Source organism: Watersipora subatra, chromosome 5, assembly GCF_963576615.1.
Source record: "Watersipora subatra chromosome 5, tzWatSuba1.1, whole genome shotgun sequence".
NCBI lineage: Eukaryota > Metazoa > Bryozoa > Gymnolaemata > Cheilostomatida > Watersiporidae > Watersipora > Watersipora subatra.
In genome coordinates, this window is record NC_088712.1 from 21,018,416 (window position 1) to 21,034,212 (window position 15,797).

The 15,797-nt window shown below is 34.3% G+C and overlaps 1 protein-coding gene across 1 annotated transcript in view; it reads left to right on the forward strand.

Annotated features, from left to right (window-relative positions):
• Positions 1-3,350: 3,350 nt before the first annotated feature.
• LOC137397195 (serine-rich adhesin for platelets-like) overlaps positions 3,351-15,797 on the forward strand; it is a 49,117-nt gene continuing 36,670 nt past the window's right edge. The window contains exons 1-5 of the mRNA XM_068083483.1: positions 3,351-3,537; positions 6,503-6,649; positions 7,983-8,240; positions 12,630-12,777; positions 15,310-15,593. Coding sequence (XP_067939584.1) covers positions 3,351-3,537; positions 6,503-6,649; positions 7,983-8,240; positions 12,630-12,777; positions 15,310-15,593 — 1,024 coding nt within the window. The remainder of the gene's footprint in view (positions 3,538-6,502; positions 6,650-7,982; positions 8,241-12,629; positions 12,778-15,309; positions 15,594-15,797) is intronic.

Genomic DNA, 15,797 nt, shown 5'->3' on the forward strand with positions numbered 1-15,797 from the left:
AATATCTGTGTTTAATTGGCAGAACCAACATCGGTTATCGCCGGCTTTCGTGGCTCAATATCGGCACAGCAATAGTTTCTGAAAACTTATTTGCGAGTCCGTGGATTTCCTTTACCTTTGAGAATCCTCTAGAAATGGACCGGTGAGGTAGAAAAAAGGTTTCATAAAAGTTTCTTAAATAAAATTAGAGAGAAAAGACAACTCCTAATTTTTTTGTGTTTGGAAACGATTGTCGCCCTTGTATTTTTGTTTTGTGGTGAACCGTCACAATAATTTACCTATATCGAAAGAGAGAGAGAGCATAACTCCAAAGCTTCGATACTGACCGATATAGATAGCTCACAGGCCCAATAGGCTATATCGTTTTGCCATAAATTATGGCAAAACAGAAATACAAGAAATGCTGCCCTACCAATTGCGATATGACACCATATTATGGTGTCATATCGCAATTGGTAGGGCAGCACTATTGGTAGAGCAGCACTATTGGTAGGGCGGCACTATTAATAGGGCAGCACTATTGGTAGGGCAGCACTATTGATAGGGCAGCACTATTGGTAGGGCAGCACTATTGGTAGGGCAGCACTATTAGTAGGGCAGCACTATTGGTAGGGCAGCACTATTGGTAGGGCAGCACTACTGGTAGGGCAGCACTATTGATAGGGCAGCACTATTGGTAGGGCAGCACTATTGGTAGGGCAACACTATTGATAGGGCAGCACTATTGATAGGGCAGCACTATTGGTAGGGCAGCACTATTGTTAGGGCAGCACTATTGGTAGTGCAGCACTATTGATAGGGCAGCACTATTAGTAGGGCAGCACTATTGATAGGGCAGCAACCTTCCTATAGCTGCTGTGTTCAAACGGCGAATCCATTTGCAGATTTTTAATTTTTTTAAATTTTTGCTTCCAATTCTTATTTCGTGTCATTTTTATTTTTAGCTCATCTTTTTTAAAAATTTTAGCATGTTTATATATTTGTATTTGATTTATTATACAAAACTGTGAGTCACTTCGGGTGACACTAATGTGTTATTTTGAAAATACACACAGACTATTGCAACATTTAACTGTAAAAAGGTTGACAGTTTGACTCGCTATAAATCTTTATATTTTTGAATATCATTATTTAGGTAGATCATTGCCAATTTTATTTGGGTGTATTTATGCTAAAGAGTAAGATATATCCAAATCAATTCAGATTTGCAAAGCAGTTTGTATTTGTCTCCTTAATTCTAGATTTGATTACAGAGAATCAAAGTTTAACACATTGATTTCAAAAACTGTTTCAATTGATAGAAATAATAATTTGAGTTAAAATGAATCATATAACCAAGAATTGACTGCGAAGATAAAATCTTAAATCTCCCAGAGAATAAGTAAAGAACAGAATGTTTCTAGGCCGTAGTAGAGTATTCTATATTTTTGTGTCTGAGCAGGAGAGCAACTTTAGGAGGGATGCCCGTCCTTCGGAGCCATTTGTTTACCAAGGAATTAAACTATAACCTGTTGCTCTCATGCTAAACCCTCTAGAGTCTAGACCACTAGGCTATTGCTAATCATTACCATTCTCGTTTATTTGAAATATTTTATGAGAGAGAGAAAGCGAATAGCCAATTTGATAGTCAAATAACATATTTAGATAAATAAACCAAAATTGAATAGCATTTGTTTAGAAACTTAATATTAATTGTAGAGAGAGCGCTATAGATCAGCTGACCATGCCCAGTGTCAAAACAACAAGCGTGGGTCTGTTGGCAAACTGCCAGAGATTCACATCGCGCTAGACCCAACGTATTTGGTGGAGCAAGCGTTCGGCTGCAGCCAGTTGTCCTTGTGATATTGATAATAATTTCATCTCAATGATCATAACGTTGTCTGGAACTGCGAAATAAAAGCGGATGAAATAGAAATTTTGAGCAACAAGTAGATATGTACGTTTTTCTTTTTTGACATATTCATGTAAGTCATGTCTGCCAATTTGTAACTATTTATTAATTATTAATTGTTAACTAATGAAGTTCCCCTTTTAAAATCATTTTAAGAATTAATCCGCTATTTTTCTCACAACAGAAATAATTTTGATTTTTATGAACTTTCTAGAATACAAATGATGCACTTTAGCATTAATATAATTAGCTAATTAGATACAAGTGTTCAAAAAGTGCTCATGCTGAGACCATAGACCTTTCGCCAACTACAGCATCTAAGTGGAGACACATATTAATGTTAAAATCGTACGAAGCAATGATTATAATTTAGGAGTTGTCTTCAAAATGTTTTGAAAATTCCTCTAACTAGTAAATCCATGTGGGAAGCGCATAACATAGAGATGTATACTGTTTACGCTATGTCTGGCATGACTCCGCGCTAACAAAGATTATAAATGGGTGACTTGCAGGAAACATCAGCCCAGACAACACATCAGAGAAGTTCATGAGTATATTTAGTTTACCTTTATATATATATTTATATTTATATTTTATATAGAGTATATTTAGTTTACTTAAATTCAGTGTTACTAGAGAACTCTTAAATAATAGCTGATGAGCGTCTTGTCTGTTTTTTATAAGTCGAATTCTGTCAAAGCTCATGCGGAGAAAGTTGTTTGTGGCTATGTCCAACATTCTACGTCTGCTTTTTGTCAATTGTTCAGCTTATAGAGCTTCATTTTATATCATTAAAATAATATTTTTGTTTTAGAAACTTTCTTAAAAACAAACTGAACCATATATTTTTTGTTGATTTTATTAACCAAAAAGTATTATAATGATATTAATGTACACTGGCACATGCATAAAAAACCAATTACATGTATATCTCAGCTTACATATCATTGGGAAATTGTGTGATGGCATATTCATAACAAACCAATTATATCACAGCTTACATATCATTGGGAAATTGTGTGATGGCATATTCATAACTAACCAATTATATCTCAGCTTACATATCATTGGGAAATTGTGTGATGGCATATTCATAACTAACCAATTATATCTCAGCTTACATATCATTGGGAAATTGTGTGATTGCATATGCATAACTAATCAATGATATTACAACTTATCAATCATTGCCAAGTAAGTGACAGCATCTGCCCCATTGACTGACTTTACAAAACCATTTTGAGTATGTTTTGTAGTAATTCATTATCTTGCTCAAACAGACAATCATGGCAGTTTTGCCAACGTTCAAAGTAGCTATTCCACGCTATTGCAAGCCACTGTTAAATTAATTAGCGTAAATCAGTGGTTGAATCCAGTAGATTGATTTCGTTTTGAGTTTTGCAGAGTTAAAAGTTGTAATATCTACAAAAACTCACTTTTAAAATTGCAGCTTCAAGCAATGGCAGCCCAAGGACAGGCAGCAGTATCTAGCCATCTCCTCCTTAAGGGAGTCAGCACAGGATCCTTTAAGAGTCCAAGTACTTCGCCTCGTGAATCTGTAGATCGTGTGAATGTAGGCAATGAGAGCGCTGCAAGCATACGTAAGGTTTCCCTTGAAAACCGCTACGGAAATAGAGTCTCCTTCAGTAAGACCTTCTCTATTGGATCTGTACAGCAGTGAGAATAAACTGTTGACACCTGAGTAGAACATAGAAGACTATAGACAATCATGTAAACATCGTTTTATATAAAACCTAATTCCTGTGGCGACATACGTTTAGAAAATTCGCATGCACTTGCATTGAGCTGACTTTTATATTAGTCTAAACTAACAACAAAGTTTAAATTCTAATAATAATTAAAAAAGTGATCATTATTAAAAAAATGGTTTTACCAACTATTTTGTATACAATTTTGGAGTTTTTTTAAACATTTAGAAAAAGAAAACTTCTAATATATGGGAATAAACCAACAAATTAAAGAATGAAGAAGTAGAATTGTTGTAGTTAAGTAACCTTAGCTACTTTCTGAAGTGGGTTTGTGGAAGGTGAAAGTTAGTGTCTCAGTAATATGTTATTAATTGGAGGCGTGGCATTTCCGGCGCCACGGCTAATCAGCTATGACGTCATTGTCTAAACTCTTATTATCTTCAACTCAGGTAGACACTATAATGAAGAGCTAGTACGTGTTTAAACGAGAAGTAATTTAGTAATATTAAAGAATTACGTCAACTGTTTTATAAGATAGTATTTATAATTAATAATATGAACTCTTTCACTAATGAATCGGCTTGTGCAGTAATATAAGTACAGACCGTAAACTGATGTATCGGCTTATCAATAGGGTTTCACTTTTCTTTCTATTACGAAGCCCACACATTAGTTAGACTAATCAAATGTGGTCTCCAATAAAACAACCACGTTGCCAATCACTGGCAATCAATCGAAAATCTTTTTGTTAAGCAATTCCATTTTTAATTATTATTCGAAACAGGAAATCCAGATCGCTATCATCATGGCAATAAAAAATTCACCGCATTCTTTCAATGGAAAAGAAGCGTCAGAAATTTTGCGACAGTAGAATTCATTAAGCAATCTTATACTTATTTTGTAGAAAATTTTGTTCTGAATACGATACACTTTACAGTAAAACAATATATGCATTGATTCTTGAGATATTGCATAAATACTAGCGGTGTATCGTTCTTTCGAAAATCAGTTTGAACTAATCCGGTCAGAATAGTGATTTTAGGGTAATAGTGAAATAATTAAATAACTGTGTCAACTATTTTATTCAACAATTCACGAACTTTCGTTTGCGTCGAAGACTGTTACCCATTCATCTTTATGTCTGAAGAAAACATCACAGCCGAACTACCAAGTTCAATCATTCCTCATCCCTGTCATTGGCCGACCTTTGCAATGTAAATTTTCCTTATTAGATTCTAGCATACGATCTTGAACGTAAATCATTTGAAAAATTTGATCTTCCATATAAACTCGGCTTGTTATGCGTCACGCTTATTGTGTAATTTTTGAACCTCTCCAGAGTAAATGTTGGTTTTTCTACCCTCATAAATTCCTATTAGTAGATTTTCACAATCAACGGTGCTTTACATCATTCAAAGACTACATAATTTTTATACGATTCTATGAAACGCATTCGGGTCTCACATGTTGGGTATAAACAGAAGAGTAAATTGTTAGTGCAAGAAAGATCTGAGCGTTCACCGAGCACAGAACCTGCCAGACTACACATACAGCAAGTTTTATTACGGTAATTTTTATTAAAAACCATCTTTAATGGTTTCTGTGGAGGAACCTTCTACTCCAAATAAAGACTTTGATGTAGAAATTTCAACCAACTTTCTATCTACATGTAAATCCAGAGGGAAGGAACAGTTAATTGTGATCACATTTAAAGGCTAATCTCAGTATAGCTAGCAAGAGCTTCTTTACTGTGATTGTATGTAATCTATGAATGTGTGTAATCTATGAATGTGTGTAATCTATGAATGTGTGTAATCTATGAACGTGTAATCTATGAATGTGTGTAGTCTATGAATGTGTGTAATCTATGAATGTGTGTAATCTATGAATGGGTGTAATCTATGAATGTGTATAATCTATGATCGTGTGTAATCTATGAATGTGTGTAATCTATGAATGTGTGTAATCTATGAATGTGTGTAATCTATGAATGGGTGTAATCTATGAATGTGTATAATCTATGATCGTGTGTAATCTATGAATGTGTGTAATCTATGAATGTGTGTAATCTATGAATGTGTATAATCTATGATCGTGTGTAATCTATGAATGTGTGTAATCTATGAATGTGTGTAATCTATGAATGTGTGTAATCTATGAATGTGTGTAATCTATGAATGTGTGTAATCTATGAATGTGTGTAATCTATGAGTATGTGTAATCTACGAATGTGTGTAATCTATGAATGTGAGTAATCTATGAATGTGTGTAATCTATGAATGTGTGTAATCTATGAATGTGTGTAATCTATGAATGTGTGTAATCTATGAGTATGTGTAATCTACGAATGTGCATAATCTATGAATGTACATAATCTATGAGTGTGTATAATCTATGAGTGTGTATAATCGGTGTGGTGTATTATTAAGAATTGTCTACCCCCATGCTTATATTGTTGTTAACCACACCCACTGTTCTGGAAGGTTCTAATGACTCATGTTCTATTGTGTGTGACTTATGAAAGACACTTATTAAATGTGGAGCATTCAGACAAGCTGTATTATTTATCTAACTGTAATAGTCTAACACTGTGTATGTGTGTAATCTATGAATGTGCATAATCTATGAGTATGTGTAATCTATGGATGTGTATTCGCTATAAAAGTGTACAATCTATAAAGTGTGCAATCTGTGCATGTGCATAATCTATGAATGTGTATAATCTATAAATGTGTATAATGTATGAATGTATATAGTCTATGAATGTGTATCATCTGTGCATGTGTACAATCTATGAATGTGTATAACCTATGAATGTGTCTAAGCTACATTCAGGCAGTGTACAAGCATAATGTAATACTAATATCTCACCAGCAAACAATGCTGCCAGTATCTGATGTAGGTGGAGCTACTCTGCCCTATATTCGGGAAATTGATCAGTTTACTACTCAATCAGCCCCTTCATCTCGCAAACCTTCAACAGTTTTTGAAGAAACATCTGCTCATCGAGAACGACTAGGCTCGACACCACCGCAGTATCTAGTCAACAGTAAGTTAGCGTCTAAATAACCTTGCGCCATCCACAAGATAACAATGGGTGACAATCCATTTTTGTCATTTTTTATATTTTTATGCCATGTTTATAATTTTAAAAATATAAAAAATGTTAAAAATATGAAACAGAAAATATTTTTATATTTTCAAACCCAAAGAACTTTGCTATTTTTACTTTTAATTTTTTGCAAATTTTTACAAAATTTTTTTTGATTGCGAAAAAGGCCCTCGCGAATGATGCCCAAGAAAATGCTGCACAAACTACTCCATTTATAAAATTTTTACATTTAGGTTGTCCTATTTTAAAGGAATTCTTTACTTCTCAACAAAGCGCCCACATTAATACACAACATGCGATTTGGAATGAAGAATCCATATTGAATAAGATTTGATCTCGGAACCTTCCGTTCCCAGACAATACACTAAACCATCGAGCTACATAAGACTGATAGATTCATTGGGCAATATGAGTCAATATCTGGGTGAAAATATGCATACCGCTCTCAGTTATGCTACATGATTGAAGCTTGCTCCCACAGCTCTTATTAGTAAATTTAGCAATACGGACACAAGCTTACTCAAACTAGCCATTGGCAATGTGCCAGGCTAATGGCAAGTGGCATGCAACCACATTACCTGTCACTTTTCACAAGCTGATTTTTAATACCCATGCAAAGCCGGGCATTCCACTAGTTGTTTGTAAAAATAAACATACGATCTCACCAGCGATGGGTACTTACATGTTCACACAGTAATTAGAGAAAAAAATTGGACCAATTCTACTCAACCTATCTTTAAATAATTCAAAACATCTATAGCAATTCATTGAGGATATATTTGAAGTTTTGTTTCAACAATCATAAGCAAATATCAAATAAAATAAATGTCAATAGAGATGCAATAACCGATGTCATAAGGAGAGGGACAAGCGAGAAGTTTGACTATTGATGTCATTTTTAAGTCTTTGTCTTCTGAGTGTTTTAACTACCATCAACTGTTGTTGGTTTTCATCTTAAAACATCCTGGTAGTCAGATCACCTGAAGCATCAAACAAAATCTTAAATGATTTAAAATATCTATACTTTCTAATAAAATATTTTAAACTGAGTAACCGGAGTAATTGAGTGAGTAACCTTTAAATAACCTTGTTTCTATATTGTATTTAACACCCTTTTATGAATAAGATTAGCTAGACCACAGGCTACAGGATAGAGTTGTCTAAATAGCTTCTTAGCCTGTGTTCATCTTAGACAAATCATAATATGAAGATATGTGTTAAACCTTGCAAGTAACAAATATCAAAATGAATTAAGGCTATGTCTATTCAGAGAATGTGGGGCTGCCGAGTTTGACACCAAAGCATAGCCGTGATAGTAAGACAGAATTTGACTCCAGAAAGCAGTCTCCAGCTGGGTCCAGGCGCCAATCCGTGATTGGTTCACAGAAGGCATTATTAGTTGAGTCACGGCTGTCCAAGGTTAATGCAAGAGCAAGCTCAGAATTTGCATCAGCAGGTTCATGGAACAGATCATACGCTGCATCCCGAACAAATGGGCCAAGAGTTCCACCGACTTCCTCCCAGAAAAGTAAGAAACCTTTAACTTTAGTGAACGAATGTTCACTCAAGGTACAGCAACACTTAGCAATTTTTTCATTGATTTTGACCGAAATCACGAAATGAACCAAAAACACAGAATTATTCGGCCAAAATTCACAGAGTTGTCAGATCTGTGAATGCACACCGGATTTGTCAACGAAACGCTTTTAATTGGCTAAACAAATTATTAGCGAGCACGACTCTACCAGCTTTTACAATTTATATAGTCCGAGGCACATAGCGCGACACGCAAGAAAATACTAACGCGATTTGCCATAGTAATACAATGCAACCGCCTAGATTGCGCTATTGTTGATTCTTTATCGTTCGGACACTATGGCTACGAATCCGGGTTTTTTAATAATAACAATTTCTTTTTAGCAGCAAAACATCCGTTTTAGAAAGAGTTGCCATCTTTAGCGCAATCAAGTCAGCTGCATCGTATTTACTATGGCAAATCGCGTTAGTATTTTTCTTGCATGTTGCGCTATGTGCCTCGGACTATATAAATTGCAAAAGCTGCTAGAATCATCCTCGCTAATAATTTGTTTAGTCAATTGAAACCGTTTCGTCGACGATCTCGGTGTGCATGCACAGCTCAGACAACTCTGTGAATTTCGGCCAAACAATTCTGTGTTTTTCGTTCATTTCGTGATTTCGGTCAGAATCAAAGAACAAATCGTTGCGTGTGGCCATACCTTTAAACTAACATTTGTGTATTTATGTATTTATTCATTTTCATTTGCTTCAGCGAAGATTTAATATTTCTGCCTAAAAGCTAAATAACCGTATACCAAATGACCATGGTGATTACAGATGGCAACTAAGATGAACCCTGAAATCAAAATTGTTAGACCATTAAAAAAACAAGCAGTAAAACATCAACAGTTCTCATAGCCTTTTAAATGCCTATCTGAACCGCAGGTGTAGCGTCGCGTCTTTATAAAATCACCTAAAAAGCAACAATAGAGATTATAAACAACCGACTTGCACTCCTGTCATCCACCAAGTTGCTAAGGTTCTTGCCTCTTCAAATAAAATATTTTCATTTTTTTCTGTTTTATTTAGTTGTATGACATGGTTGAGATTGACCAGAACTTTGTACAAGAACAAAAATTTCTCAGTCAAAAATAAAAACCAGGCCTCCAGCATGGCAGGCAAAAATTTTATTGCTGAACCACCGATCCTAGCTACAGATTGAACAAAAATAGTTAGAATCATCTGCCCATGTACACTTATAGTAGCCAATTAAAACCCTCAAATTAAATTTATGTGTGATAGTCTATAGTTAAAATATTATTAATATAATTACAATATATAATATTATAATATTAACATTTTAATATTACAATATTAACATTTTAATATTATAATATTATTAAAATATTATAATATTATTAAAATATTATAGTATTATTAAAATATTATAATATTAGTATTTTAATACTATAATATCATTAAAATATTATAATATTAGTATTTTGATATTATAATACTATTAAAATATTATAATATTAATATTTTAATATTATAATATTATTAAAATATAATAATATTAGTATTTTAATATTCTAATATTATTAAAATATTATAATATAAGTATTTTGATATTATAATACTATTAAAATATTATAATATTAATATTTTAATATTATAATATTAATAAAATATTATAATATTAATATTTTAATATTATAATATTATTAAAATATTATAATAAAGTTGTCCAAGTTTCACATATTCCTCATGCAACCTTCCGGCTTGATCACACGGACAGATGACTCCAAAAACATCTGAATAATTAAAGTACATGTAATGTTGAAACCCTAAGAATCATCAAATTAACAAAAGTAGTTTCAGCGAAATCAGTTTCAGTATATCTGGAAAACTAGCATGTTCATCATCAGCTCTAAACTGTTCTGTTTGGTACAACCGCGTAATGTCCAATATTTTGGTTAAATTCGAATTAAGTTTTCAGTTTAGATAGTACTTATTTTGTGTGTGTGGCTCAATCTAAGTAAAATAACACCGGATTCATCCAGTCATGCTTCAAAAAATTAGTGTTGTCATAGTGATAGTGTCGCTTTGGTGTCAGTAGTGCCATATGACAATTTTCCAGGTTCAAGGTAAGATGAAATCGTAGTACTACTAAATACATGAGTACTAGTTGTTCTAGTTCAGGGGCTCATAACCAGGGAGGAATTCCTCACTAAGGGGGAACTTTGAATATACAAGGAAGAACAGAGAAGTGTCTGATTTGTTAAATTTTTAGTTTATGTCCTGCAGTGCCGTGTGAGTTTGGGTTTCATCATTTAACATCTTGGTTTTATCTGTAACACAAGTTGCTAATAATGAGCTACTAGTCAGAACTCAGATATATGTGACACAGCTGTGCTACTCGAGTACAAATTCGATTACAAGTACTACTCGAGTACCGATTTCAACTACTCTCTACTCTACTCGAAGGGGCCATAATATGGGACAAATAATTATACTCTACTTGTACTCCCTTGGGAAGAAAGTACTCGGAATCTACTTGCAAACTTAAATACTCTACTTTACTCTACATCAAATATACTCTACTCTACATCAAATATACTCTACTCTTACTTGCACCAGGGAGTTGTCAACTCCCTGTTGACACAAAATATTTCTCTTTACTTTACCTAGACTGTGGTCCAATTTGTATTGTGTACTACCTGCTTTGTTCAGGACCACAATTTCTCTGTTTGTACTTTGTACGTGTGTAATGTATGTTGGAGCAAGGGCTTTTTCTTATTGAAATGTCAATCCAAGGTCACATAGACTACTGAAATGTTGTGCAAGTAACATGGTATGATAGTTAAGTGTCTGCGAGAATTCAGAAAAATAAAATGTGAGGAGAGATTTATTTTAACAATGGCAGAGGCAGGACCAGTGACTGTAATAGAGCCAGTAACAGATAGCAATACCAAGTCTTCCCCTACAATAATACAATTTGGATATACTGACTATAAGGTTAGTTGTTACATTTGCTTTTTCCTTCATTATGTGTGGTTTAGTAGCCCTTTTCTCTACCACAGCTATAAGTTTCTGTTCTTGTTTTACAAAAACAGACTCATAATTCAACAGACCGAGCAGCAGCAGGCTGATGGTACATCCACACTTGCTATATATTATTGATTTACTAGGATATTCTCTCACGGTGGCATCTTGATGAGGCCACATTGCGCCTCAATGAGCGATGCCGTTCTGGAGAATCTCATTTTCTGCAAATGCAACAGGCTGCAGGGCCTAGTATAAATAAAGAAAACTAGAACCCGGGAATAGTTGGACATTATACTTTTATATTATCATATTATTTTATCATATTATTATCATACCCTAATCATTATCATATTATATATATAGGCCTACCTGTACTGGTTAATTTGGCTGTTTTACTTGTTTGTTCGTTTTACTGTAATTTAATAAAAAGTACTTGATATTTGATTAATGTACTCTATACTTGTACTTGAAATTCAGAAGGAAAACTCTACTTGTGCTCGGAACCAAGTTGTGATACTCTACTTGTACTCGGAAGGCAGAAACATGTGTATACTTGTACTTGTACTCGATTTTGTTTTGAGTACTCGCTTACTCTACTTGAACTGAAAAAAAGTACTTGAGCACAGCTCTGATATGTGAACATATCTATCCAGATTTTGATTGTATAGTAATTTAACTTAGTCATAAGGCCAAAGGTCATGTATTGTTGTACGTTGAATGCGGGTTGTATAAAAATTAATAATGTGTTGTTATATGTTTAGACATGTACAATAAAATGGGATTATAATTTGTATCGGTTGTTTTTGATTATGTGAGTTAAAAGCGCTCGGAGAATCCGACTTATGAAAAAGCATAAGAGGAAACCGAATGAAAAAGGTTGGGAACCCCTGGATTATTCAAAGCTGGCATCATAAATTAGATGCATATTCGCTACATTATATGATGTAGCATAACTCCTTACAGAGACTATTAGTCACAAGGTTACCAAAAATAAAAATAGTCAACCAATCACCTTATGCATTGCTAAGCGACAGAACAATGAGTTTTAGTCGCTGAATATAGCTACAAAGGAGCTCATGATTGGATAATTTCCTTTGCTGTTTTGGTTTTATTGGTTGAATTTATATTAAATATAAATTTTGTCCATCTTGCTTTTAGTGTTTGTCTAAATAATTTCTACAGCTCGACATTAATTGTAAAAAGGTTTGATATGATTCAAAAGGGCTATTAACAATATTATATACTTACTAAATACATACCTAAATACATGAGTAGGCTACCATTTATTTTAGTTGAACATGCTGCTGATCTAAACAGAGTCATGACTGACTCGTAAATGCTTTGCTTCTAGGTTCCCATGCAGCCCTGAGGCGTGGCTATAAACACAGCCCTAATCCAACAACACTAAAACAGGCCCTGACAAGCTCAGCTGCAAGCACTGGCAAGATAATTCGGCTCAATCTCGACAACCTCGAAGGAGAGGCAGCGCATTATGAGAGGTTAGTTCTTTTAATTTCATTTGTATTTAGAAGGGTGCTAAAGAGCAGCACGCTTAGAATAAATTCTCTAGAAATATTATGGTTAGGTGGCTAACCGTTCTGAAAAAAATTAGTTTGCAGAATGCACACACGCATACACGCACGTGTGCACACATCTTATGCCATACCACAACACTACACACACTTTGAACACTTGCAAGGCGTTCTAAGCCCGTATCGGATTGTTCGCAAATCAAAAATCGTTGTGACTGTGAGAATTACAGTATCTGTGAGCCTCCGAGTACAATTAGTGGCTGTGAGTATATGTGAGCAACTGTAGGCGACTATTAGTAACTATGAGTAACTGGAAGCCGCAGGCAGTAAATCTGAGCGACTGTGACTGACTATGAGTCAAGGTGATACATTTTGATAGACTGTGGTTGACAGAAAGTAACGCTGAGTGATTGTAGGTGGCTTTAACTATGAATGCTTTAGCTAGCTGTTAGGGACTCAGCCTATGAATTACTGGGAGAGGCTTTAATAGATTGCATGCATATTAATAGATTTAATAGCTTTAATAGATTGCATGCATATTAATAGATTTAATAGCTTTAATAGATTGCATGCATATTTCTAAATAACCATAATAGGTCGGAAGTGGCTGAGGTTACCTGAAGGTAACTACAGTAAAACTTCAACTTACGAGTGCTCTAACGTACGAGAAACTTGAGATACGAGCCAGCTTTTAAGCAAGGTTTAGCACTAACATACGAGCAATGTTTGAGATACGAGCACGTGAGTCAGTTGCAAAGTATGCCGGAGGTGTTTTATGAGAACAGCATCACTCTGTATTTTTCAACTACTCAGGTTATACTTTTGTACCGTGTTTTCTGTGCACAATTTTCAGTGCAGAATTATGTGAATTAAAAGTACGGTGCGTGGACCGAAAGTTTGCCAGTAAAATGAAAGATAATGGAAAGAAAAGCAAATGATAACAATTGATATTAAACGGAAAAATATTGTAAAATATGCGAAATGTGTATTCGTGATTGATCTAGCTCTATGACAGAAATACATCTACAATTATCAAACCGAAGGGTTGTATTCAGGGCATTTAGTTTGCAAAAGGACTAATCCTAGTTTCTAAACGACGCAGCGATCTTCACGACCGCTGATGGAGAGACTGCTCAAGCATTGGATAAAAGATAAACAATGGGCCGGTGACAGCGTAACTGAAACGATGTTTCCATAAAAGCGAAAAGGCCTATGTGAAAAGGCCGGTGCTATCTATAAAAATAGACTTTCGGACAAATTGGCTAGTGGTCGTGCATTAACCCTTTGTGACGACACCAGTGTTCATCCTAATCGCAACACGTTGAAAGGGCGACAAAAGCAAACAGCCTTAGATAGGTTTATCTTAAAACGGCCGGCTAGTCGTGAAAGCGAAACAAAGGAAAAATTAGCTAACTAGCGAGAAACTTCCAAATGTGAACGCCGAAGAAATTTTAATTACGAAAAATGAAAGTTTGCTTTTAGGTTTGCTTTTAAGTTTTTTTTTAAGACTTTGATAAAATCCAAATTTATTAAAGTCAACTGTTGTAATGAAGAATAACACTTATATCTTCCTCCCTGGCAAATTCTAGCGTTAGCTGCTACTGTATGTATTTAATTTTACATTTTAACTAATCACATTTCCTTGCATTGTTTTTTTATTTGTTATACTTTTTGAAAGCATGTGGTAAGTTAGGACAATAACCAACATGTTTTTCTGTTACAATATCTTGTTTTGAGTGTTTTATTTGCATTTTTTAGAGTATAGAAACCAATTAATATATATTTAATGGTTCTATATATAAATAAATTGCACCAACATGCGAGTAAATTGACATACGAGCTCAGTCTCGAAACGCATTAAGCTCGTAAGTCGAAGTATGACTGTATGTGTAACTGTGGGTGACTATGAGTGATTAGGAATGATTATGAGTAGCTATGAGGGATTATGAGTGACTGTGGGTGATTGTGGATGACTGTGAGTTACTATGAGTGACTAAGAGTGACTATGAGTGACTAAGAGTGACTATGAGTGACTAAGAGTGACTATGAGTGACTAAGAGTTACTATGAGTGGCTAAGAGCGACTATGAGTGAAAATGGATAATAAACAAAGTTGTATGTTTAGATTGTGCTGAAATACAAAACAACAATTAGAGCAAATTTTGGCATGCTATAAAATATAATATTAGAATAAAGTATAACATCATACAATGTAAGTTATATAATATACAATGATATACTATTTTCCAGTGTTATATAATTTATTATAATAAAGCATAAAATAATAATGAATTTTTATGCAATATATAGTATAATGTAATATAGTATGCTGAAGCAAAATATATTATTAAGTTATTATATAATACAACACGATATTATAAAATATATATCATATAATAAAGTTTAATATGAGTGATTTAGTTAGAAGTACCTTTAAGTTTTTTCCTAGCATCCAGCCATCAAGCTGAGTTGTTGGTTATGAACCATCTCTTTATTTCAGAGTTTTGGCTAACTTGAGTGATGATAACTTGAAACCACATCAGCATAATACAACAGGGGAGACAATCTTAAACGATTTTTATGGCTCAGATGCCGACTTTGTCGACAAGTGGATGGCAGGCAGAGACATTTATGAACCAGACCAAAATACAAAACATTCACAAGAGAAAGGGGTGAAACTTAACCGTGATCATACGAGGAGGAAAAGCCAGACTGGCTCTGTTACATCCAGTATTAAACTAAAAAAGTTGCAAAAGTCAGAGAAAGGGCTGAGGAGGTCAAATGGTGAGTGATGCCCCGGATTGTTGTTGGTGGCTGACCCGGTGGCCACCCCTTTATTCTCTAACAAAATTTAGAAAATTCTTGAAAGCTAGTAAATCCTGCATTCGAATAAGACAGCCAAGTGTTACGTGTCAAGGCCAACTGTATTTTCTGAAATCAAACACGTTAGCTTGTCCACTTGTATTAATAGATATGTAAGCCAATCTA